Raw genomic sequence first — 27,599 nt, 5'->3', positions numbered from 1 at the left:
ATTTGTTGTGGGAACATGGAGGACTTTGAGACTCGACAGATTTAACGTGCATCAGTCACCATTTACTACACGGGGAGTCTTCGGCCGGCGAGGATCGAACCCACGACCTCTTGTATATGGGCCCAGCGCCCTACCGACCAGGCTATCCCGGCCCCTTTTACATTTCTATTGAAAGCACCATCCATTGATGCTCGAATGCCAAGTAATATTGAAGGTAAAACTAAAGTCCACCTATCTGTTGAATAAGCACGAATCGCACTCTTCAATTGCCTGTGCAATCTCCCTACCATCCCGTTTGACTGAGGATGACAAAGTGTGGTATGTACAAGTTTAATACCAAGAAGACTAGCAAATTCTCGGAATAAATTACTCTCGAATTGCCTTCCCTGGTCCGTTGTAAGCCTTTCAGGAACACCAAATCTTGCGATCCAGCTGGGAAAAAATTCAAAAGCTACTGTCTCCGCTTTAATGTCCCGTAGAGGTATAACTTCTGGCCATCGGGAAAATCGATCCACACACGTTAAACAATAAGTATAACCTCGAGAAGGAGGGAGTGGTCCCACCAAATCAATATGAATATGATTGAATTGCTGACGAGGTAATGGATAAGTACCAGGAGAACTTACCACATGTCGTTGCACCTTACTTTTCTGACATGCTACACAGCATCGAGACCATTCAGCAACTTCCCTCTTGTAGTTAGGCTACACAAAACGTTCTCCAATCAACTTGACGGTAGCCTTTACACCAGGGAGGGATAATTCATGAAGAGTCATAAAGATTTTATGACGAAAATCTGGAGGAACGTATGGACGACATCTTCCCTCAGAAACGTCCCAGAAGAGTTCTGTTTCCATACCTGGAATCTTGACAAAATTCAATTTTAATGATTTGTTACAAGAGTTTAAGGGGACACTTCACGATGAAAAACCCAAAAATCGACCAAATTATACTTTTTTCAATTTTTGTTTCAAAAAATAATAGTTATATCTAGCTACAATTTAAAAGAAAAATTTTTCAATTTCAGTCATTTTTTGCAAAGTTNACTGACCGATCCAATCAAGATGCCGAATTTGACGCGGGGAACATTTCTCATGTTTTTGCGTAAAAGCGTAAATTAAGGGTTTATGATCAGTGTAAATTGAAAACTCGCGACCCTCCAACAAGTAAGAAAAATGTCGAACCGAAGCGTAGATAGCCAATAATTCACGATCATACACACTGTAACGCTGTTCACTAGGGACTAGCTTACACGAAAAAAATGCCAAAGGCTTGAACTCATCACCTTCTTTCTGGCTTAGAACCGAACCAATAGCTCGGTCTGAAGAATCACACGTCAAAGATAATTCCGCATCCTGAGATGGATGCACTAACATAGTTGTTTCACTTAAACTAACTTTGCATTTTTCAAAAGCAATCTTTGCTTCCTCTGTCCAAATTATAGGCCGGTTATCATTTTTCTTAGCGCCCTTAAGATAATCAGACAGTATTGATTGCTCATGTGCAGCGTTTCTCAAAAACCTTCGATAAAAATTCATTAGAGCTAAAAACCGCCTTAATTATTTAATAGTTTTAGGTTGTTGATATTCATTTATTGCTTTAACTCTGTCTGGTAGTGGTTGAATTCCCTTTTCAGAAATCAAATACCCTAAAAAATTAACAGACGATTGTCCGAAAACGCATTTTTCTGCATTCAGAACAAGTTCATATTTTTGAAATCTATGAAAAATTTCTTCCAAATGTTTTAAATGCTCATTTTCATTTTCAGATGCTACAAGTACATCGTCGAGATAAGAGAAACAAAAATCTAAATCTCCGAGAATCTCGTACATAAATCTCTGAAATGTTTGCGCGGCATTACACAACCCAAAAGGCATAAAAAGGAATTCAAACAATCCAAACAGAGTTATTACCGCTGTTTTTGAAACATCCTCAGCAGCAACTGGGATCTGATGATAAGCTCTAACAAGATATATAGCCGAAAATATCTTTTTATTAAAAAGAATATGAGCAAAATCATGCACATGAGGAATTGGGAATCTATCAGGAATAGTTTGAGAATTTAACTGCCTGTAATCTCCGCATGGTCTCCAATCATTATTTTTTTTGGGTACCATGAGAAGTGGGCTAGCCCATGCACTTTTCGATGGTCTACACCAACCCTGAGATACCATATACTGAAATTCTCGCTTTGCAACCTGCAACTTTTGACTTGTTAATCTTCGAGCTTTAGAATAAACAGGTGCACCACGAGTTTCAATATGATGCTCAGTGTTGTGTTTCACCTGAATCGGTGATTTTGGCTGACTTGGTTTGATAATATCACCAAATTTTTTTTTAGCAATTTTACAAAGGGATAGTTACCCTGAACAGTCGAAATACTTATAGACTCGAACTCAGACACAGTTTTTCCGAGACCTACGATACCGGTGCTACCATCTACCATCAAACCGTAATGCCCAAGAAAATCTACCCCTATTATAGGTTTCGAAATTGCTGCTAAGATAAATGGCCACTGGAATTTTTTTTAAAATCCCAAATCCAAAGTAATCAATTTAGTACCAAAAGTTTTAATTTTGGTTCCATTTGCGGCATACAGCAAAAAATTAGAAGGCTGAACGTTTTCATTCTTTACCATAGCTAAGATACTAACCGCAGAACCTGTGTCAACCAAATATTTATGACCTGTAATTTTATCGAAAACAAATAAGCGCTTTACCAAACCTTTTTCTACCGTCAGCGCCGAAACGGAAGGTCTATTTAGTTTTCCGACCCAAAAGTGCATGGTTGTTGACATTTGCTAGCTTTATTTCCAAATTTGGAATGCCACCAGCAATACTTCCGATTTATAGAATTTCGAACTTCTTTTCCACGAGAAGAAGATCTATATCGAATTTCTATTTTTCAGAGTCTCTGCTGAATTGCTGTTAAGCGCCTTTCAATATTTTGAAAACCCTGCGATTCGACATTAAATGAAACCGAAGCGACAGCATCCTCGTTAGAAATCTCAAAAGCACTATGAGCCATTTTAGCTAAAGATTACACATTATCTTTACTGATTGCTAAAATTTGCAAAGGCAAGCGTTGCAACCACAAGTTTTTCAAAACCTCAGATGAAATTTTATCTGCAGCTAAACTTTGCATCTCGTAAGGAAGTTTTGAGGGTTTTTTATCGCCTGACTCAATACCTGAAACCATTTTTTTTAAACGTAATGATTCAGAATCAGCATTTTGTGCAATTGACCTAGTTTTTATTTGAGTATAAGCTTCACTATCAGGTTTATTAAGTACATTATCTGAAACGCAAGTTAAATCATCACTACCTAAGGATGAAACAACATAATAAAATTTAGTGGAATCAACTGTTATGTTAGCTAATTTAAATTGAGATTCCAGCTGAGCAAACCATAGTTCAGTGGAGTCTTTATTGCTACAGCTGAATTTTCACCAAATGAACTACTCTTAAACACTGACTTTTCATTATTCGAAAGTAAAGTTTCCCCTTCCATTATAGTAGCACTTAACAATTTAGGAAAAAAAACTACATGCGCATAAAATATATTACAAATTCTGTATTATAAACCAGTAATAAATATAGCGTAAATATTTTGAAATGCAAAAACTCTAAATATGGTAGGCAAATTTTTTTAAGTACTTAAAACAATGAAAACATCAGTCTAACATTTAAACTACTAATTTCATTTTAAAAATTTTAACCTAAATCGTATATTCAGCATCTTGACCGAACCGAAAAGTTACGACAAGAAATGCTAAACTCACCGGGTCACCACTAGTAGATTCATCTGGTGAACGCTCTGGAACTATCCTGTGTTCCGGAAATAAGACTTGAGACTGATAAACAACTAAAGAAAACATTTATTAGATTAAACAAACATCTCACATGCCCAGCGTGCTCTCGTCGATACAGCTAGCAGTTTGAAGAAAATACGTGAAAGAAAAAGCAATTATCGCATCCATGTCGTCACTTTTATACTCTGAAGATCTGCACTACTTCAGTTCGCTTCACCAATAGTAATCGCTACAGCAGCGACGCCACAGTTTACATTAGACCACCCATCCATTTCTTATATGAATCATAATTAACATCATCTGTAAAGAGATACAGAACTCACTTACTAAGCCTTAAAAATTATTTTTCTTCTTAAAAAGAATATCACAATTTGTCCGAAACGTGCTTAATAATTTGTTAAAATTATACTCTACAAAAAAAAATCAACCGTTAATATTTGAAAAATTTGAAGAAAATGTTTAATTTGCTCATTTTTTCAAAAAGATATCAAAATCCCATATACTTTCATTAGTGAGCTGCCACCCATTTGATTGTAAATGAAGTTCAAACGCTACGTGCTCATGCTCCATAAAGTGACGTCAGTTTGGAGAGCTCCATAAGCAAAATTGAATATGTTTTTAGCAGCAGAAATGTGAAACCGGAAGCGCTAATTATAAACAAACCTGGAAGAAAACTTGTATCATCACAAATTGTTTACATGTTTAATTTAATAAATTTCATTTCGTTGCTTTGTATTCTTCAGTGTATATAATGGCAGGATTAGTGGGGAGTCTAATTAATTGGGTAAGTATTTGTTAGATTTCACTGAGTAGTCATATTTGAAGCATAGTATCGAATTAAGTTATTTCCTATTTATATGCTTCGTAGGGGGATTTAGTGAGAATTAAAAAAAAAAGGAAATGAATTAATTGGGAAAAGTGGTTCTGAGAAAGTTTATTATAATGATTTAAAATTCACCAGTGCATTATTTGTACATTGATATTAAAATTTTCTGACAAGTGGATTGCAAATCTGTTAAGTTTCTAGCTTGATATTAGGGTGCATTCCAGCATTGATTTTCAGGGAAAATTTCCTTATCGTGATCTGCGGCAGAATAATTGGTAGATTTCTGTATCGTGACCTGTGGCATAATGATCGCCAAATCATGGTAACTTCCGGGCCTGAGGCCCGCGAGAAACTAAAAAAACATTCTAGAAAGGGATCAACTCTAAGGACATAACTCGTATCCACTCCCGGGCAAACATCTACATGTTTTTTTTATAAAAAATTGCAAGTTCAAAGTTTATTTGGCACCAGTTGGTGCTACAGATCATGATTCGGAAATGTCTCCCAAGTTAACATTATGAAATTAAAATTATTACTATCTGACACACTCTTCTTTTATATGGCACTCTGTATATCAACCAAAGTAAAAATACGAGTGCATAAATTGCAATTAGAATAAGTTTCATTTAAGATTTATATTCACATTTTCAATTAAATTGAAAAAAATACAAGGAGCTAAACACTTACTCTCCGTACAGCCCACTTTGAATTTTTTTTTTAAAATCATTGACTGCATTTGAATGCACATCCTTGCAACACAGTTTATACTGCTAAAATAATTTTTCTTTTTTTAATTTTTTTTTTTTTTTACTTTACTGGTAGCTCTACATTATTATATTAAGCAAAGCACATTTATAGTTGCACATTATATTCATCCCATCAAAATGAAGAATAACTGTATTCAGTATCATTTAAACTAAATTTCTCATTCATTATTCATTAAATAATTTTCTCCTCCATCATTTCAAGGTTTTCTCTCTATAGTATCTGTACTTAACCTGCACAGTATTGGTGAAAGTTCAATAGGTGCCAAATATAGGATAATTTTTACCCATATTTCATATTTTTCTTTCTAATATTAGTCACAAATCATGTAATAAATATTTAAATAGGAACAAATTGAACTGTAGTTGAAGTAAAATTGTATAATTTTTAAAAATAACTCTAAAAATTTTTTCATTTATGTAATTTAGCACTAAGCGCATCGTTTAAAAACTTTTACATTGAATGACCGTTTAAGAACTTTTTCCATCAAAAATGCGCTTATCATCTTATTGTTTTTGCACATTTGATTTTATGACATTTTCTAACAATTATCTACAGTTAATGTTCTATTATTATTATTATTATTTTTGTATTCTGTTTGTTTCAAATGCTACTACTTGTATGCTTATTTCTACCACAACCGATCATTTGACCAGGAGAACAATTTATTGCTTTATAAGGTTACCGGATCAGAAATTTCGATGTAATGTATGTTCAACATATTGCATTTGATTAGTTGCGCATTTTTCAGAGACTGTTGCGTAGTTAGTTCAATCAGAGTAACTTTAATTCAAATTTCAAGAAAGTACCTAAAATTTTAGATTGGCATTTTTGTGTAAGAAAAAGTGACAAAAGCTAAATGTTTTGGTAAGTAGCTTATATTTTATTTTGATAGCTTTACTTCATTTCTAACTAACTCTAAGTTTTTACCCCCAAAAATGTCAAAACAATGAAGACAGCACAAGTTCTTAGAAGAAATAATATTAATTATAAGAATTATAATTATAAGAATTATAGAAATAATAATAATTAAAAGAAATATGTTTGTGGAAAATGTACAATGGAAGCACCCTGTATATGTAGAAAATGTGTTGAGCAATAAATTTAAAATTCTTATTCTTTGTGTTTATAATACATAAAAATTGGCAACATACAATTTTGTTTAATTATACTAAAGATTTTTTTAGTTTATTTCATTCCATATCATTCATATTTCATACATTCATACAGGAAACATGAAGTCCGGTCATTTGACCGGCTATGGTAGAAATAGTTATATTTTAAGTGTTGGTATGTTTAGTGTTAAATCCACTCCGGTATATTTTGTCGAATTCAAGTAAGTTTCTTGCCAAAACTGAAATATCAGCAGCAAAAGCATTTCCTTTAATTTAACCTCTTTCATACCACCGTATATAACCAATTACAACAAATTATTCATATTTTAAAACATATATTTAAAATAATACTAGAAATGCTATAAACCATGAAATATGTAAACCAGAAAAAATATAAACCATGGTATTGGTTTGGAGATATAAAGTTAATTTTTATTTTTTTAACAGAGTACTAGGTAGATTAATAGATTGATGTGTTTTCATTAGGTAACATGCATTCAAAAAAGATGTTTGGTTTGGGCATGTATTCCACAAACTAATTGAAAATTGAGAGATTTTTTTTGAGCAGTATTTTCTCGAACCCAATAGTGGGCTAGCTGCAGGACATACTAATAGTTACTTTTTTCTTGACTTAATTTAATTTTTAATCTCTTTTTTTTAGGTTCGAACTTTTAATATTGAAGGAATACCAACAACAGCTGAACATTTTACTGATGGAGTTATTATTTCAAAAGTTCTTAATAATATGTAAGTTTCATTAATATGATATTCTCTTATACTGACAGATGTTTCAGCCTTTTTTATTTATTTATTGTGAGTTAAATTTAAGATATTTTTTTATATATATTTTATTTTAAAATTTAATAGGTGTTTAAATTCTTACAAACTCTCATAAAAAAGCATAGCAATAACTGGCTTAAAAAAATCAAACAATCATTTAAATTTGCAATGAAATCAGCACACATAAAACATTGAAAAAGTGACAAATTTAATGTGTGTTGTTTGATGTTGAGTCATCAGAAAGTGATGACTCAAATGTGTGATTCAAAATGTTTTCAATTTTCAAAATAAAATTTTTAATTTGTTCAGAGGCTCTCCCAGGCTGCACCTCAAAATTCGGCAGGCCGAAAGTTGTGCCCCCTAGCATAAAAAAAAAAAAAAAATTACGTTATAAAGTCTGAGACATTAAAAAGTCTTAAGTGAGATAAGCCAGCAAAGTGAGGTCAGATTTCTGAGCAATTTAAAGGAATTGCATTAGCATCTGGAAGTTGGTAAGCATTAGAAAGTGGGACAGAGTCAGAGTCCTAGTATTGAAAGAAAAATTTGTTCAGCAATGTGCATATGTTCCGTTTGTGACATTGGTCACAATATGATACAACTAGAGATTGTAGAGTATTTTATATTTCTTACATAATATTTGATTAAATCCTCTGTTATGTATGTATTTTGCCATGATATTTTATTTTCTCCTCTATTATGTATATATTATCAAAATCCTGCTATATAGAAATTGTAAAAATCATCCCACCCTTTTGAAACTTATTTTTAAAAAAATATTTTGAGTTTGCTCTTACACTTTACATATTTATTCTTTTGATCTTTATTTTAACTTAACTTTTGATAACTTAGAAACTTTTTAAATTTTATTATTTTTTTATGCATGTATTGTTTCTAGACATTAAAACTTTTTAGGGTGACTGTAGGTGAGCAGAATATTAATGGTTGAAAAATAAATTGAATATTTGCTCATATAACACTCAACACAAGAACTTTAACAAATTATTTCTATAATCTTGACCTTTTATAAAATTTGTCAAAGAGTATTTTTACTCTTTCAACATTAGCAAAGTCAATATTTTTAGAGTGTTATGACTGTAGATGAGCAGAATATGAATAGTTGAAAAATAAATTGGATGTTTGCTCATACAACACAGAAAATGTAAATGAATTATTTCTATAATTTTTACCTTTAATAAAACTAGCAAAAAACTATTTTAGCCCTTTCAACATTACCAATGTCATTTTGTTTTTTCCATTTCTTTTTTACCTTCATTAGCTTAATAGCTTGGCCCTGGCCAAGAAGTTTTTTCCTGGCTAGTTTTCCACTTGCAAGTGTTTTCTAGTTTTTGTATGCTGAATTAAGAAAATCTTTTTCTAAACCATCTCAAGTTCATTTTATGTTTTAATGCGACTTAGAAGAAGCAAAATATTTTAATAATTTTTCAATATTTTTTGGTGTTCAGATTCTCGTATAGACCTAGAGACTTTTTAAGGATCTCTTTTTCTTTTATCAAGACACATTATTATTTGTATTATCAGTCCTACCCTCAATTTTAGATTTTTGTAAATTATTTCAAGAAAGCCTGCCCTAGTAGCCCTTAAAACGACCATAGGAAATAGAAATGAATTAATGCAAAATTCAAAAGAGAAAAAGTGAGTTCAGTATCTATAGGGTGTTCATAAATAAGCGTTGACTTGTTTCTCACTAAGGGAGAAAAGCAAAAGATGAAATTTAAAAACTTTTTTCTTTCAAACCAAATTTGATTGAGCTTTGTTTAACAGTGGTTTACTGTTATTCAGTGCATTGTTATTTTGACGGATTTGCATTAGGGTATATGCATGTTCACAGGGACCACACAGACCATTGTTAGGGATATTATTGTTGTGTTGGATACTGTAGTGAGAGTTAACAGTATTTAGCAATGAAATTAAAAATAAAATTTTGTTCAGATAATAGTACACTTTTATATCCATATTTTTATAATCTATAGTACACTTATATATTATAAAAATTTAGTGATGTAATATAGTTGAGCTTCTTTGGGGTATTTTCTTAGCTTTGTATTTGAAGTTTCTTTTTGAATAATTTTTTTTTATATAGTTATAATACATTGTACCTTTTACCTTTTTGTATATTTATTAAATTTATGCAAATTTTAGCGATCAAGAATTTTTTGATGATGGTTGGCTTGCAAAAATAAAGACTGATGCTGGCTCTAATTGGCGCTTAAAAGTAAATACTGAAAATATAGATTGCTCTTTTCTGTGATTTATGATTAAATAATTCTGTGTTATTATTTAATTAATATAAATGGGCTTACAAGTGCTCCAAAATTTTAATTTTAAATTTCATGTTATAAAATAAATTATAATTGTTTTCTTTATTTAAATTGTATTATTTAATTAATTGTATTATTTAAATAAATAGTTAAGTTTTATGTGATTAGATCATATTTGTTCATATGAATGTGTTTTATTCTGATATATATTATATTTAATAATTTTACAAGCTTGTAATACACTTATGTATTACACCTAGTACTAAACTTTTTGTTTTTGCCATGTGTTTTGTTTTTGAGTTATTTGTAATTAGTTTTAATTTTATTTCTTTTTAAGGTGAGCAACTTGAAAAAAGTGCTAAAAGGAGTTTTGGACTACTACAATGAGGTTATTTTTTTAAAAAGCTCTTTGAGTTGTAGTTGTGTTGAAAATTTATTTATTAAAATTAAACTTTTGAAAGTAAATTTATCTATGGAATATCCTTTCATAGTCAGTTCAATTTACATTTCTATTCCATATTTTTAAACTATATATAATTTCTTATGAAATATCTATCAGTTTTAATTCTAGTTAGATATCTATTAATTTCAAAAAATCATATGTAAGAGAAACTTAATAAGCTTGTTTTTGGTTAAATAAGCTTATTAAATTTAGTTCAATGAAAGAATATACAGAAAGATAAGAAATTATTTTATATGATATAAATAAGTAAAACAAGAGGAAAGTACATTTTTATAAAAAAAATTATTAATTTGTATTTGTATGAAAATTTGTAAAAAAAAATAATGAAAAAAAAAATATTTAAGCAATACTTAAAAATATCAGGATAATACTTATTTATTTAAATTTGAGTTCTCTACATTTTTCATTGAGTAATTTAATAAATAGGTCATAATAACCTATACATTAGATGTCTAAATGTGAGTTTCTTGAAGAAAAAAAAATTACTGAATCTATGTTTGTGTTTTGTTGAAAACTTGCATCTTAAAAAGTTTTACACGGCTTCTTTAAAATCTTATAAAAGTTCCATCAGAATTATAAACTGACTCCTAAGTTCTTTTTGTTTACATATTTCTCTTTTTGGCATTTAGTAACTGAGAATTAGGTAATTGATTTCATCTTGTTTTCAATACTTTTTCATCTTTTAGTAAAATAGCGTAAAACCTTGAATCAGAATTAAGGCCTATTGTTTTGATATGTAAATACATTTTACATTTACTGAAATATATCAACTGCTGTAGATAGAAATAGATATTAATTTTACTAAATATTTAAACTTAATTTAAATAAAATTTTTTTGTGTTCTTCACACGTAGATCGCATATTTCATGCAATGTATATATTCATATATATGTGTGTGGAACATAGAAAAAAGCTTTAACTGATATTTTTGTGTAATTTCTTTATCTAAATTCTCTTTCTTAAACATTAAACACCTTCTCTCGCACTTAATTATTCAATTCCTCATTTTTTATTTTATGTTTCGATTCAAGTATCCATGAATTAAGATTTTAAAGTTTTCGCTTTACTAACTGTGTGAACCACATTATTCCATTGACCTATTTAATAGAGCAATTGTAAGTACTAACGTTTCCCTTTTTGCATGTGATTTAAAAGTTCATTTGAACTTTTTCGCAAGATTTTCTGATAAAAAATTCAAATTCAAATGATTCAGATAAAAGATTTGCTGTGAATCAAACCCAGCATAAAGATAAACAAGAAAATAAAGAAGCACAAAATTTACAATTAACTTAAAATTACTAAATGTTTAGCATAAATATTTGCACTAATGAAGAATATGAGGAGAAAGACTCTTTTATAAATTGAGAATCCTTAATACCTTAATATTGTGAAGTATACCTATTTAATAAAAGATATATATTTTATTTTGTTTTGATCATTAATATTTTTCAGCTCATAGGCAAGTTTTAAAAAAATATAACTTGATACTAAAATAGATTTAAAATAAATTTGTCAAACAGATGCTTATGGATATTTTTCTAGAAACAACAATTGCTACTTGTTCTGTTTTCCATTTTTTTACGTTAATTTCTTGTAAAAGCCATGGTCTATCTGTATTTAAAAATTAAATTAAAACAACGAGCATCATATTTGTCAGTTCAGCCTACATGTTGATTTCATTTTCTGCAAGAATTCTGTGATAACCAGGGATTCATTCAAAACTAAATGCAACAAAAGTATTTAAAATTGTCTACCTAAATAAGATTGTTTACTTCAAAAATCATACTTTTTGTTCTTATTTTTATCTATTATTTTTTATTAAAATATAGCATGAAGAGACAAGTTTTTGAGTCGCAGTTAATGTGGTAACAAATTCAAAATTGTAAATTGAGAATAATCAAATAAATGCTCTCCCTTTTTCCTATCTCTCTTTCTCTATCTAATTTTTTTTTGGTAAATCTTTTATTTTCATTTTTGCAGCAAATCAGAAAGTAACATACTTTTATTATGCACATTCATGCAATTTCTGTTGTCCCTTTCATTAAAATTTTTTTCTACCAGAGTTTAATTTTTTATTTTTTTCTACGATGTTTCTACTAGAAATTATTATACTTAAAAAAATAACAAATATTTCTTGAAACTTTCTAAAATTATATTTTCTTTTATCATTTATAGATCCTTGGGCAACAAATTACAGGCTTTCGAATGCCAGATGTTACAGCTATTGGCGAAAAAAATGATTCTGAAGAACTTGGGCGACTTTTACAACTAGTTCTAGGCATAGCTGTTAATTGTGAGCGCAAATATGGTAGGAATTATTTTGAAAGAAATTATGTTTAGATTAATTTTCAATATTATGACACTTTTAGTTGAAATTAATAAATAAAAATTTGAAAAAAAATTAAAGTATTGTATTATTTAGTAAAATTCTTACTTCCTTTTAAATGTGATTTAAAGGAAAGCAAATTAAGAAAGTGTTAAGAAACTTCCTGAATAAGATTCCTTGGGGAAACAATTATTCATAAATTACTATGCCAGTTTGAATTATTGAGGCATAGACACACGTAGAACTAAACATGAAACGTAAAAAGGAGCAATTATCAATCACATGACTGTGCTGCCATCTATATTCAGATTCAAAACTATTTCAGACAGAATTACTTCGTTTTTATGCACTTTTTTTGTTACTTTTTTTCCAGTTAAATAAAAACTTTCTTGGTTATTTTACAACAGTTGAATCTGGACTAAAAAATCAAAAAATGCTCAAACCCTTGCTTTTGCTTACACCGTTTTGAAGATTAAAAATTATTGGTTCAATTATTATAATAATTGAAATCACTCTCTCATTTCAATCCTCTGACTTCGTAATTTGACCAACATTAAGGAGATTTCAAGTTTTTAGTGGCTTAAAATGCTCATTAATATTAATCCAAAATTTACATTGAATATTAATATTATTAAAAATTTAAATTCCAAAAAATGTTTTTTCTAGAAATATTGATATAAGTTATTATTTAAGATTTGCAAAATAATTTTAAAATCGAATATTTTTTTTTTTTTACAGTAAACTAAATGGATTCAATGAAATTTTTTAAAGATTTTCTTTTTCAATTTGTAATAAATTTAAAGAAAAATTTCTTATAAAAACTGCACAAACTCAATTTTACTTGTTTTATAATTTACTTTTTATTGAAATTATTCCCGTCAAGTGGTAAAAATAGATTTTTTTTAATCAGCTGATTCATCCATTTTAATAATTTTTCTTTAACCTATCTGAATTTCACGTTTATAAGCTGTTAAAATATGGATTATTTAGTAAATATATCATTTTTTGGATAAGCCTGTCAAAACTTTATAATTATGAGGAATTAAAAAAAAAAACAATATTAAAGATAAAAATAATAAGTTTTGTTTTTAAACAAAATGAAAAATGTTTAATCAACAGAATTAATGTGATGTATTTTTACCTTTAAAAATGTAGATATGTGCATTTAAAGAGTTAAGAGAATCTTACGAATTATTTTTCAAACTAATGTTTAAATTAATTATTCTCAATTATGATAAAAAAAAAATCATTATTCTAAATAATTATTCAAAAGTTTTATCATTTTTATATTTCTTTTCCTGTAGAATACATTCAGGCTATTATGGACTTGGAAACTGATATTCAGCATCATGTTATGAATTCTATTCAAGAGGTAAATTATTTAAAAATTAATACTATTATCTGTATCTTGTAAATTTGAAAATATCAAATATCTTTTTATTAAAAAAAAAAATCCGTAACTATGTAGCATAAATCAGGGCCACCACTTACGACTATTTACTACTGAAACCAAGGAGAGGCAACTATAACTGCTATTTCTTATTAAAAAAATAGCTAAAAAGCAACTATTTTAAAAAAACTGGCGACTAATTTTTTTTGAAAAAAACTACTCTTTAAAAAAATATTGACAAGCCGGTAGGTTGATAAAAGACTGCCAAAAAAACTGTGAGGAATTTACAACACAATTGTTGCAAACTGAACCAAAGGTGTTGTCTCAAAATTTTGTCTAGTTATATGGTTGGCATTTCCTCTGAAAGAATCCTATTTCTACCAGGAAGTAACTGGGAAAAAAATTGAAGAAACAATAAAATAGAAGAAACTAAAAATGACCCATGCAAATGTTTAGAAGTATTATAAGAATAGCTTAAATTTAAATTAAATACATTTAGTATAGTACCCGAAAGATAAGTGTTTTATATCTGCTTTGTAAAAAAATAAAATTTTTTTTTACAGATTTTTAAAAATTAATAGTTATAACATTTAATCATATACTTTCACAAGTAAAGACTCTTTTAAAAGTTAGACTAATTCCATCTTTTCTGTAGTGCAGGGTGGTCAAAAGTATATTTTTTCAAGTTAAATATTTGTTTTGTTCATTAAACACTCCATTTTATTAAACCTTTAATTTGAAATTAAGTTATTTTTCTTGTATTTTAATAAAAAAAATTTGTACAGTGGATAAATTTCACGTTATAAGTTTTATAATTTTTTTTCTCAAATTTTATTATTTTTCACAAATTAGGAATTTAATTCAGTATTCGTGTGGGGCTCAATTTTTTATGGTACATCAATTTATTTATGTTGCAGTTGTCATTCTGTGTTAAACTAACTTTTTTTTGATTTCAGCTGATGACAAAAGATATTCCTGCTGTTGATTTACAAGACACATTTACTAATTTACGTGATGAAGTAAAAAACCTCACTGAAGATTTGCATTCTACTAAAGAATCAAAAGAACAAATTACTCAGCGTTGTCATGAACTTGATATGCAAGTAAGTAATATAAATATATATGTTACGGTGAAGCACAGAAATCTGGAAAATGTCGACATTCATTGGTGATTGTCAACTATCACGTAGTCGCTTGGTGTATGTCAGAAATATTTGCTAAATACCATTATTTCTGACTCTCACCGGTGAATGTCAACAATCACATAGCCCCTTTGGAGAATGTCCGAAATATTTGTTATAACCGATTTCATATTAATTTATTTGTTGATATTATTTTATTTATTCGATATTTTAATATCTGTCGAGGATAGATTTGGAGAAAAATTAGTGTTCGGCGTAGCGGTTAAATGCATACTGGGCAGTGGCGCTTGACCTTAANTTAAAAAAACATCAGTGTAGGGTTAAAATATCGAATAAATGTAATTATATCCACGAATAAATTCATATCAAATCGAATGTAATAAATATTTCGGACATTCACCAAAGCATATCTGTGATTGTTGACATACACCGGTGAGGGTCCGAATGTACAAGAATGTAATGAAATATTCGATCTTTTACCGACGTATTTGGTGTTTGTCGATATTCACCAGTGAAAGTCAACAACCACCGATTTCGGTCTTTCGCTGTGACATAGATATATAGGGAAGAGGAGAATAATACTTTCAGATATTTTAGTATTATTAAAAATATGTACAGTAAAACTGTTAAAATAACAATTCACAAAGGCAAATGGAACTTTTAAATAAGTAACCCCATGAAATTGATTATTTCAATTGATTATTCCAATTTATCAATTGATTAGGAAAAACAGATCTATGCTTACATTGACTTTTTGTCCTGTAAACTTAGGGATATGCTTAACGAAAAATTGATTAATATGAATATTTCTTAATGAACAAATGCGCTTAAATACCAACCCATTTTACCCAACATTCTTTTGTTAATTTATCTATTAATTTGTCTATTAATCTCAGCAAAATACAAGAATAGGTTCTTAATTTAGTTTTAAATTTTGCTGCTACAGTAGGGAACCAATTATCCGGAATGGTCGGGACCATCGCTATTCCAGATAACTGATTTTTCCGGTTTTCTGAATCCCTTCAAAAAGCCGTTTTTTTATTGTTAAACCCAACTAAAAAAAAAAATTGGAAATAATCTTAAAAATAAGAAAAAACGATGAAGTAATACACTAATGATTATTTCCAAAATGATGGTAAGGTAAGCATCTTTAAAAAAGGAAAGAAAAATCGTAAAATCTCATGAGGAAATTTTTTTTTTTTTAAATGGCGAGAAAATTTATCGAATTTTATTCCGGATTTTTGGTTTGCCGGTTTTCTGATTTCCGGATAACGGGTTCTGTACTGTACTTCCGAATATTATTGTCTCATTACAGGGATAAGAGTTTTCCACCTTTTGCCAGATTTCCTGCTTTTTATATTTTTTTAATTAAATTTTTAAGGAGTCACCATTATTTATCCTTTTTTGGTAAATTTCATATGGGTTTTCAAATTTTGATATTTTTAATGCTGTGGTATAGCAACGTTGTCATTTGAGTCATCACCTTTTGATGCTTCTAGCATAATTTTACATCCTGTGACATATCAAAAGTATGGCAACTATAGCCTTTACCATAGGCGTATTATCTGAATAAGGGTGCCAAATCAACAGTTTTTTTATTTTATTTTATTTATTAATTTTTGTCGTTTATATTGTTATCTTTTTTCTTTTTTTTTTTCTTTGAAGACAAATATTTTACTTTTTTTCAGCTTTTGCCGGTAAACAAATTAATTTCCTTAAAAAAAATTTTATTCACCATAAAGCACACCCTTAAATGTTTTTTTTCTCAGGCAAATCTCTATCTTTTTCAGTACTCTTATCCTAAAAGTCAAGACTGAACATTTTCCTCTCACTTTTGCCAAACAAATTGTGCAGCATTTTCATCTACTATTACAAGAGGAGGGTTGAATCCTTTCTCTGGCCAAATTAGATAGCTTTTGTGAGAACAGAACTGAAAAATACCAAAGCCTGAGTTTAGCTGTCCCTAGACTTATTATTTTTAGATATGCTTATTTAACTTCAATTTAATCAGTTGTGAAAATTTTGTTCAGTTGTGAAAGGCGTTCTCTGAATCTGTTGAGTAGATTATATCCTTATTGTAAGTTGGTGAATATAAAGAAAAAACACATCCCTCAGCATAGGAAATTGCAAGCTATCCAGAGAACGAACAATTCTAATAAATTCTAGTGAACTTGACAACTAATTTAAACCAATCAAACCATTAAAGATTGAATAATCTATTTAAAAAATATCATCAGTTAAATAAATGATTTCTGTCTTTGAAATTACGAAATAAAAACTGTATTCCATTTTATACCTTTGTTGATTCTAAGAAATTATCTTCTAACTGTTTAAATCAATGCATTGAGTCATACTTAATTTGCTTATATCCAACAGATATGTTAAAAATTGTTACTACAGTAGAAATAATAATAAAAAAGAAAGAAAACATGCACTCCCCTCCTACCTTAAAATCTAATAAATTAAAATTATATTTTGATTTTAAATTTAGGATGGAATGAATATTTGACCCTCAGCAAGGTATTTTTTGGAAAAGTTTTTTGACAACGCTTTTCTTTGGAGAATTTGAATAGAAGAATTTGAGAAATGAATAATTTAAATCTTATTTTTTACAACCCATTATTTGAAATAGTTTTTACGCATATTTGTTAAGTTCTAAAACTTGTTTTATGTTCTGAATGGCATGTGAAAAGAAACTTAAAATTGATACTAGATTACTTTATACTGAATCATAAATTATGCACTGCTGATTTCTTTTAAGAAATTATATTCAAGCTAGTCTATTTTGTCGTTTTTTCAACACTTTTTTTTAATCAAAAATTGAAAACTTTTTTTAGTTTGTTCTGTTTCTGATAGACTTTAGATTTTAGTGTCACTTTTTTTCTGTACGGTAAGACAGAAAACAGGTAACCTAGAAAAGTGTGATTTTCAACATTAAAGTTACATTTCAGACCTGAGAAAAAAAAATTCTGCTTCTCTTTTGCTTTTTTTATTAACTTTTCTTTTTATCAGCATTTTTATTATGACACAGCATCTTTTAAATAGCGTTTCTAATGAATGTCGGGTTGGTATGCACCAGTAATATCAGAGAAACTGGGAATTGTTAAGGGAAATGAGATTAAAAAGAGTCAGGGAAAACAAAGCGGAAAAAAAGTCAGGAGAAACATAATTTTACTCTAAAACCAGGGATTGTCCGGGAATTTAATACTCTATCAAATTGCAAGATTTCACTCTTCCATTTTCAACCATAATTTGCACTTATGCTATAGATTTAAAAAAAGAAAGAATAAATTTTTTTCGAGCACTTATTAAGTGTATTCTCAAGACTCCTGAGCGTTTCTGGAGTGATGCCAATTAGATGTCTGACTTAAATAACTTGAAACTTCAGCCTTTAGAGTATTGACATGTTAACTTTTTTTATAATACTCTATTGTTTATCAATTTTCATCATCTTTCATTTAGTATGACAAATAGATGTGATCGTGATTATTAATTAGTATGACAAATTTACTTAAAAGAGTATTAAGATTCAATTGATCGCTCAGTAATTTTTGTATTTAGAGCATTTTAAAAATTCAATAAATTATGTTGTATTAAATATAAATTAGGAAATATACATAAATTCCATTTTTTTTGCCAACATATGGTATTTAAAATTGTTATACTATGATTATTTCAGTGGTTTAATTAAGGCAGAAAAATTACACTTTCCCACCATTCTTGTAGGTAAGGTTTTTCTGCACTTCCCTTGTTAAATAGCTAAAAATTGTATTTCTTTCCCCAAAAAAATTTAGCTCAATAGTGGAAGGTAATAGTTTTTACTTTGTTATAAGCATACAATTTTTGTACAGTTAATATTAAAATTTTCACAATGATTTTGAGACATTGCAATAACAGACTTCTGGCAATACGATGTACTCATTACATCAAGCATCTGCAATATTTGGTGGTGAATGTTAAACTATAGTAATTTTATTAATGAATTAAAATAATAACAAAAATGCCCTACCCTCTCTGCATAAGCGAGGGGTAGGACATGTTTCTAAAAGTTAAAATGCATGTACAATTTGCCAAAAATATTCTAAAAAAACAAAGACGTTGTAATTTGTGCTTTTTAATATATTTACTTCCATGTTATACACATATGGCCTGCTTATAAGCAGCAAATTTTTAATCAAAATTTTAACCACTATTTTTACCAGCTACAGTGCTATTCTGTGGCATAAAACAATATAAATTTCACCATTTCCTAGCAGCTACATGCAAAATTTATTGTCCGGGACAGTGAATAATTGTTTTTATGCTTTCTAACATTTATTACAATGTTCACTTAAGGCTTTTCATGGTTTTGGCTTTTTCATTCCTGCATCAAAAAACCGGTTTTTGCATGTTATTGAATGGAAAAATAGTATGCAGCAGGAAAACTTCTGTACAGTTTAACTCAGAGGCTCAACATTTGGAGAGGTAACTCACCTTCAACTCTTTTTGATAAAGGGCAATATTCTAATCAAAATTCCATCTGCTTTTCAACAAGCTAAAGTGTATCAATTTCAGTATAAATAAGTGTATAAAATGCAAGTGGATGATGGATAAAAATACAAGTTTTAGTCATTTCTTAACTGCTACAAGCAGAATTTATCACCATTTGGAATTTTGTTCACTTTCCCAAATAAATTAGCAGGCACAAACTAAAAGGAAATTGATAAAAAATTTAAATATGCATTTTTCATGTGGGCTCAGAAGAAAAAATTTGCATTTTTGTCACACCTTGGTTAAAATATATATAATACATAATTTTACAATTAAGTTTTAAAGAGTGAAAGATAATTTATTGTAATTATCCATGTTTTTAAACTTAAATTATTGCTAGGACCTGTTAAGAATTTCATTATAAACTTTTGTGTATTCATATAAATTTATTTATGCTATGATATTGCATTTTAAAATTTTTTAAACATTTTTAGGTTGCTGTTCTTCTAGAAGAAAAGAACAATTTATTGTTAGAAAATGAGAAACTCTTAGAGAGATTAAACCACATTGAGAGTTTTGAAGATCCCAGGTTAGAATGCATATTTCCTTTGAGTTTCATAAATTACCAGAGTTATATTTTAAACGTCCTATTATTGCAATATGTGGGAAACTTTACTTACTATATAGGTCTAAACTGAAGGAAGAATTATTGAGTGTAAACTGTTAAGTTTACTGTAAGCTGAAATCCAATGAAATTTATTCAAGATTATCAGATAGCTAAAACAATAAGTTTACTGAGTATGAACTAATTTGAAAAAATAATATTTTATTTTTGCGATAACTAAAATTAATTTTGAAATATGCCATTACTTTTTTAAAATATTAACCCAATAGAATCTTAAAATTTCAAACTTCAAATTGGAATAAAAAATGTCTTTTAATAGTTTTTTATTTATTTTTAAGTGAAATACACATTTTTAAAAGTATTTTAGATCACTATTAACTGTAGCTCTTAAAAGATTTTGACTAAATCTTCCCCTGTCAATGCCGAAAAAATAGGTGTTTTTATTTTTAATTTCTGAAAAAAGACATTAAAATAAAAGCTTTTTATGATAACAGCAAAAACATTTATTATGATATTTTTTTTATGAAAATTGTTATGCATTCCTAAAACAGTAGAAAAAAATTAGTCTTAAAATCAATTAACCATTTTTATGCATTTTTAAAGTATTTTTTACTAAATTCAAAGGAAATAATAGTTTATGAAATCTTCTGAGTATTAGTGCCAGTTTTTTCCCAACTTTAAATTGAGGGCAAAAAAGCCAGTTTGTTCTTAGTCATTAAAGGAAAAACCATGAGAAGTTGTACTATATGTTTTTGCCCTAAGTTGAAATATTTGGAAGATTTCAAGATTTCATTGTACTTATAATTCATATTTTTAGCCTTGTAATCAAGACTAATATTGTTGTAATACGAATGTTTATTCAACTTTCAAGTTGCTTGTAACAATCTTTATTTTTGCATTATTTTGTATTTGTGTATTTCCAAAGGCTATTCACTGGCATATGTTTTCTTAGAAATCAGTGTACTGAAAAACATTTTTAATTACACAAATTTCAACTATTTCTTTATTGTCATAATTATTTTCTCAATGTAATACTTCATTGCAGGTTGCCACCTTATTAAAGAAAAATAAATTTAAATGTGTCATTTCATTAATTTACAAAATCTTATTGTGTTATGGGCATGGGTAATAGATGCCTGCAAAACCTGATAACTTCTAAACAAAATATGAAAATGATGTACAACCAATTATTTGATTTGATACTACCAATTATTTGATATACAACCAATTATAAAATATATTGATTGACTGTTAAACAAATTAAAGTAATAAATTAATAAAATTTGAAAAAAGAGATTTCATTTGAAAATCTGATGCAATAATATATTCAATAAATTTTTATATTGTACTTTAAAAATTCAACTTGCAGATTGTCTACGCTTTTTACATGAAATATTGCTTTATTAACTTAACTCGTAATGATCCAATGCCACCATAAAAGCGGTGTGGCTCTTTTACTTGCTAAGTTCTATGCATCATTTTGTTATTTATATTACTCTTATTGTTGTCATATTGAGAATTAGTTTAATTACTGTAATTAATTTTTATAATTATACAAAATGGGAAGTAAACTAAAAATTCTTTTGCACCATTAAGGTTTAAATTATTAAGCTTTCAGTACTTTTAGATGTGTGGTCTGGGGATGGGTAGTGTATCTGTTTTCATTATTTTTGTGATAAAATTTATGTCAATATAGATTGAATTGGTAAGTATTTGCATTTCATTTATTGTATCTATAAATTTTTTTTCAGTACTTTGGCTGGAAAACGATTCCATCAAATGCAACAGAAGCATGAGTTACTTCAAGATGAGCTCTTTAAAATTGAGACAGGTAGAAATTCCAAACTATTCCTTTAATTTTTAATGTTTTTGATGTTATTATTGATTTTTTTATTAAGATATTAGAATATTTCATTTTGGAAACTTTACTTTTTTAATTTTTATCTTTCAAAACTGACCAAAGTGCTTTCGTACCATTAAAAAGATTTTTTGCAATATTGTCTTTTCAGAGCATTTGTTTACAAAATTCTTTTTTAAAAAATTAATTATTATAAATTTTATTATTGTTTCATACATTTAGTAAATTTTTCCACTGTTATAATTGGAATGTTTCCATTTTTACTCATTCTAAATATTTTTTAACAAAAAATATACTGTGAGAAATGAAAAATAAAAAAATTATTACAGGTTTAGCTTGATGACTTTCTTAATGGTTTTGTTTGTAAATTCTAAATTGCCGAAAAAGCCTCTAACCTGAGAACCTTTTAAATTAAAATTGTGAAAACATTGCTTAATGTATTTCAATTTAACTACCAAACCTCTCTGCATTACTGAAAGAAGCTAGTGTTTTGGATATTTTTACTGTCAATGTTAACTTTATTAAGATATTATCAATGCTATTTCTAAAGGTAATAATGCTTTCAAGGATATTGCCTATTGCTTGAAGAAATTGCATGTTTAGCTCTCATTTTTTTGGCATAATCTTTTTTAATAATTTTTGTTAGCGAAATTCAGACAAAAATATCATATGTAAGAGTATAAAATAAACATTGTCTTTGCATAAAATTCCAATTAAAAAATTAATTCATGACATCAACATGACATATTTGATAAATGCTTTATTTTTAACCGCAAGAAATTTTTTATTGCTTCTTAAATAAGTATTGAAAAAAAATTTTTTTTTATCATTTCTTTACTTTGAAAAATATTCTACTTTCTATGCTTCTTATACTTCTTGAATGATGATCCATTCGTAAATTTTTTCATTTCAGCAAATTTTTGAATGCTTCACATATTCAATATATTGTTTAGTTGATTTGTCAATGTTAAGTTTGTTTTTATCATTACATTATTTTTCACATTGAATGTTTTATTTACTTTATTTTACTTATTTTATGTACTTTATATGTGAATGGGTGTTAAAAATGAGATCTTAAAATGCAATGACTGTAGATAGTATCTAAGTAAATATGTATTGAAATTAGATTTCCTATTTAAGAGCCTCTTTGGATTTGTTTTCTATTAAACGACTCAAGGAGAAAATATATTCAAATAACACGGATTGAGTGATTTTAATAGTGAAAGAGTTAAAGGTTTTCCCATGTTATTCATGAGGAAAGTAGTGTACAGAATGGAAATTTCAATAAAATTTTTCATCAGGGCTCACCCAATTTGTTGCATAACCAATAGAGATTTTATGAAAAGGCAGACTAAAACACATAATGAAGAATACAATTTTTTTGGAACATTTTAGCCAACTTTGATGATTCCTTCAAGGAACAACAAGTCTTAATAAATCAGAAAAGATTTGTTGAGTTTTGTAATTTATAGAATTTAAGATTTCTAGAAAATGGGACTTAGGATAAGGTTTTGTTTAGAGTCATACCTCAACTAGAAAAGTAAACTCTCCGTAAATTATATTCATTTCCTGTAAATCAATGTGAATAATAATCAATGTTACAATAGAAATCAATGTTAAATTTTGATAACTTAAATGTATCGTTTTTTTTAATAACTATGTTTTTTTAGTTACTTATACATTTTTTCTCTTTATTTCAATTTTAGTTAGAGATGAATTAAAAGGTAAAGTTGAAGTACAGCGTAAGGAAATAATAGATCTACAGCAAAAGGTTAGTAACGCAAGTGCATTATATTGCAAATATGCAAAAAAAAAAATTCTAATGATTTCTCATGTGTTGATTTAATTAGAAATTTTAATTTAAATTAATTAGAAATATATAATTTAATTAGAAACTTTTATTCCTTTATAATATATGCTTGGAAACTTTAAAACTCCTTTTTTTATTAATTTTTTATGGTAATCAAAATATAAAAATGATTTAAGTAGTTATTAAGTTTTACTCTTGGAGTTATTTCATTGTATTATTTTAAGCTGTTTGGGTTTAATTCTAGAGCTTGAATAAGCATAAGCGCATTTTAGTTTAATTAAAATTAGAAATATATCTTTTTTGTTCAAATTGAAATTTGAAACCTTTTCTTTATTAAATATGCCTGTTAAAAAAGATTTTTTTTATCAGTAAATGCATTATTAAACTTATTTTTATCTGTAAGGAAGATGTAACAGTAATTTTTTATTTGCCTAATAAAATTTGCTTAAAATCTTAAATCTAATGTTTTTTTTGAAAGTAGAACATCTGTTTCATGTTATTAAAATGAGATTTTTTAGTGCAATTTTATAACACGGATGACAATATCTAGGCTTTTGATGGAAGTTATTATTTTTTTTTAGTAAAATTAATTTGAAGGAAAATATAATTTTAATTTTTTAAATTTTTGCTGACGCTTAATAACATAACCACTTTAGCCTGTTCTAGAAAATTTGATGCTTACATACTTGATTATTGGTCTAATAAATATGATTTCAAAGATTTGTTCACTATGGAATAATTTAACTAAATAAATTAAAAACCTGGTATTATGTGATACAAATAAGTGACAGAAAAATTAAAATAAATTCTGCTTACATTAAAATTTCTGCATTTGCTGGTTAAAACATTTTTTTCTGTTTCACATTTTCTGGTACCAGCAAAATTGTTGTTTCAATGGTTGTTTAGTATTTAAATATATTTGGTTTCAAAAGTGACATAATTTAGTTATGTGGCATGTAATATAATGTAATAATATGTATAATAAAAGACCTTATATCATGTGGTGATATTATTAATGTCAACGAAACTAAATTGTGGTTGCTTTTTAAAATTTCTGCTTTGTTTTACCACCACAGGAACTTAAAAAGATAAAATTGTCACATAGAAATTATATTTTGAAATTGAATCTTTAGAGCTCTTCTACTCTCTTCTGCATACATTTGGGCTTTAAAAAGATCTTAAATGTAATATTTGCTTAAATTGATCAATAAGTAATATAATATTATTGAAACTGTACTTTTTAATTCATAATAAATCTTCTAATTAAATGCTTGTTATTTTATAATAAAATTTATTTAAAACTTAATTACTTTTTAGAATGAAGAACTCCAGAAACTAGCTGAGGAGTCTCAAGCTATGAAAGATGAACTAGACGTTCTTCGTCATATTTCCGATAAAGTTGTAAGTGACATGAAATAAAAAGTTTTTTTTGAGGAAGCACTTTTTTTCAAAGTGAACTTACAATTTTTTAATAAATTTAGCCATGTTTCTATTGTTAGTGTAAAACAACCTTTAACTGTAATTTCTTCGTTATTGCATATTTGATAATTACTTTAAAATTTTTGGAATATTTTTACTAATATAACCAGGTTTGATTGAGTCTTCAAAACTTTCAGACCAAGGAAGGGTTTGAAAGTTATGAAGACACTGAGCCATACTAGTTAAGGTTGAAGCAGTGGCACCATTGTAAATTTTTAGGAAAAAGGAGAAAACCCAAAATGTGAAAATATATTTGTAATATGCTTGCATAAAATTCAATTAAAAAAAACAACAAACAAAGAAACAGGTGAAACCTTTTTTACAGTATGTAAGAGGAGAAGAAAAGAATACCTTAAATATTGAAGCTAAATAAGAAAGGAAAATATATAGCACATATCATACTGACCTGTAGTAGCTTAAAACAAGCCTCGTTGAACATAAAAGGCGTTTTATTTATTTATGTATATTTGTTTTTCAATATTTCCACTAGTGTTTTAAGGTAGAAATCATTATATAACATTTATTATGATTTCTGTCCAAATTTTGTCTACTTTTATTATTCTTTGTTCTGAAAATGTTTCCCTCATTAATTTAAATTATTATTTCAATTTTGTTTCATAGCTTTTCAGTTCAGGAGTTGATTAATCCTTCGAGTGTTGGTTCTGGTTTTTTTTCAAACTTGAAACTAGTGTCTTTCCTGGAATATAAAAACTGGTTCCTTCCATGTTGTTCGATACGAATGTAGCTCATATCCGGGAAAACTTTCTTCTTTGAAGTGTTGTAGTGTAAAAGAGTTATCTTAATTTTTTTGACATAGATTTGTAAATAACTTCTCAAATTATGTTTGTCTTGTGTATTCTGATCTTAGTTATTTCAATCGAATTATACTGCTAGTGCTACATAATTCTTTGAATGGTTTTTTATTGTACAATTTTTATAAGGTTTATGTTTTTGCAGAGATAAAATTTTTAGTTACTGTCAGAAAACAGTACTCTCGACCTATTTATAACAGGTATCTAAGAGAGTTTTGTCCATAAAATAGTCCCAAAATTTTAACTGTTTCAGGCTGAGTAAGGTTGAGTTAAATGAGTGAGAAAAGTGACTTTAAAAGTTTAAATATAATATTTATTCAGTCTGCTGTAAAAAATTGTCTCAAAATTTTGAGTTAATTTAATCTAACAATAATTTAACTTTTATATTAATTTGTCTTATTGTTTTAGTTATGCTGAGACAATAGGACGAATTTTTTTTGTCTTATTATCTTTATTGCCTTACAGTTTGAAATTCCAAATTTACCTTTTTTAAAAAATCCAACAAAATGCCTACTTCACTTATTTATTAAGTTTTTTTTAAACTAAACTTTAAGTGTAATACAAGATCAAAAATGACGTTTAAATAAGTGAGGTTAAAAAATAAATTGATAATTGAAGATTTCAACATTAATTGGTTATTTAGCATGTTTCAAATTGCTCCTTTAGTAATATTGCAAAAATATGTTTTGAATTATATTAATAAATTTGATACATTTAGATATATATTTGAGAAATATATTTGATACATTTATTTAGCAGATAATTTTGTAGTCAGTCTTGGTTTTGTCTGTCAGAATGATAGATGGGAATGAATGGGAATTAAAATCCTTACTTCATTTCAGAAATACGAAATATTATTGAACTTTTGTTATTTATTATAGCAAGTAATATTGTAGTTTTTATTCCTAAATTCTAATTAAAATACTAAATGTTATTTTTTTAAAGAAAATTTGTAAGCATGAATTGTTAATTTATTTATGAATCTCTAATTATGTGGATATCTTAAATAATGTGGATTTTTTTTAATAGAATGTCTATGAAGCTACTATAGAATCTTACAAGAAAAAACTAGGTAATTACTTTTACTTACTGTGGGTAGTATTTTTGTTTCTTTTTCTCCTTTCATTCAAAAAATTAGTTTTGTGCAATTTTATAAAATGAGTCTGTATTCTTCTTTATGAAAACTAAAAACCTTACATGATCTACTTTACTACATACATGCAACATTTTCTGTCTTTCCTTACCATTCAATTTCAAGAATTTTAAATTTTTCTTAATTCAATTGTCTTCATGTAACCTAAAACCAATTCAGTTTGACATTAGTTGTATTTGCAAGTATGAAGTGTATTTAAAAAATTAAGTAATGCTGATAAAATGATTTTAGCTCTATTTCTGTGTTCAAAAACCCTTCAAAGCTATTATTACAAAACTTTAAAATTTATGTAGATCTATTTCTATAAATTCTGCTTAATTGTTTTTTTTTTTTAAAAAAGGATTTGTTACCTTTTGTAAAAAAGCTTTACCAACTCTATTTACTTTTCTTGCCATACATATATAGTTCACTTCCATAATACTGCCATCCACTATAAATATTTTTTTCCCTTTTATTTGTAATTCAACTTGTTACCAGGAGATAACTTGCAACAAAC

The 27,599-nt window shown here is 27.6% G+C and overlaps 2 protein-coding genes across 3 annotated transcripts in view; one reads left to right on the top strand and one right to left on the bottom strand.

The window, feature by feature from the left end:
* LOC139427174 (protein NYNRIN-like) overlaps positions 1 to 1,538 on the bottom strand; it is a 4,186-nt gene extending 2,648 nt beyond the window's left edge. Inside the window, exons 1-3 of the mRNA XM_071188043.1 lie at positions 1,185 to 1,538; positions 747 to 866; positions 162 to 704 (exon numbers count right to left, since the gene is read on the bottom strand). Coding sequence (XP_071044144.1) covers positions 162 to 704; positions 747 to 866; positions 1,185 to 1,538 — 1,017 coding nt within the window. The remainder of the gene's footprint in view (positions 1 to 161; positions 705 to 746; positions 867 to 1,184) is intronic.
* Positions 1,539 to 4,436: 2,898 nt separating this feature from the next.
* The window catches only part of LOC107437396 (hook microtubule tethering protein), a 36,619-nt gene continuing 13,456 nt past the window's right edge, over positions 4,437 to 27,599 (top strand). For both annotated transcript variants that reach the window (XM_016049381.3, XM_016049382.3), the window contains exons 1-12: positions 4,437 to 4,594; positions 7,178 to 7,263; positions 9,457 to 9,529; positions 9,913 to 9,963; positions 12,214 to 12,346; positions 13,669 to 13,736; positions 14,711 to 14,857; positions 19,861 to 19,955; positions 21,743 to 21,822; positions 23,556 to 23,620; positions 24,977 to 25,060; positions 26,980 to 27,022. In XM_016049381.3, coding sequence (XP_015904867.1) covers positions 4,562 to 4,594; positions 7,178 to 7,263; positions 9,457 to 9,529; positions 9,913 to 9,963; positions 12,214 to 12,346; positions 13,669 to 13,736; positions 14,711 to 14,857; positions 19,861 to 19,955; positions 21,743 to 21,822; positions 23,556 to 23,620; positions 24,977 to 25,060; positions 26,980 to 27,022 — 958 coding nt within the window. In that variant the 5' untranslated portion in view covers positions 4,437 to 4,561. The remainder of the gene's footprint in view (positions 4,595 to 7,177; positions 7,264 to 9,456; positions 9,530 to 9,912; positions 9,964 to 12,213; positions 12,347 to 13,668; positions 13,737 to 14,710; positions 14,858 to 19,860; positions 19,956 to 21,742; positions 21,823 to 23,555; positions 23,621 to 24,976; positions 25,061 to 26,979; positions 27,023 to 27,599) is intronic.

Source organism: Parasteatoda tepidariorum, chromosome X2 (genome assembly GCF_043381705.1).
Source record: "Parasteatoda tepidariorum isolate YZ-2023 chromosome X2, CAS_Ptep_4.0, whole genome shotgun sequence".
Classification (NCBI taxonomy): Eukaryota; Metazoa; Arthropoda; class Arachnida; order Araneae; family Theridiidae; genus Parasteatoda; species Parasteatoda tepidariorum.
Note: the sequence above shows the minus strand (reverse complement) of the source record. Positions and strands in the feature narration are given on the sequence as shown.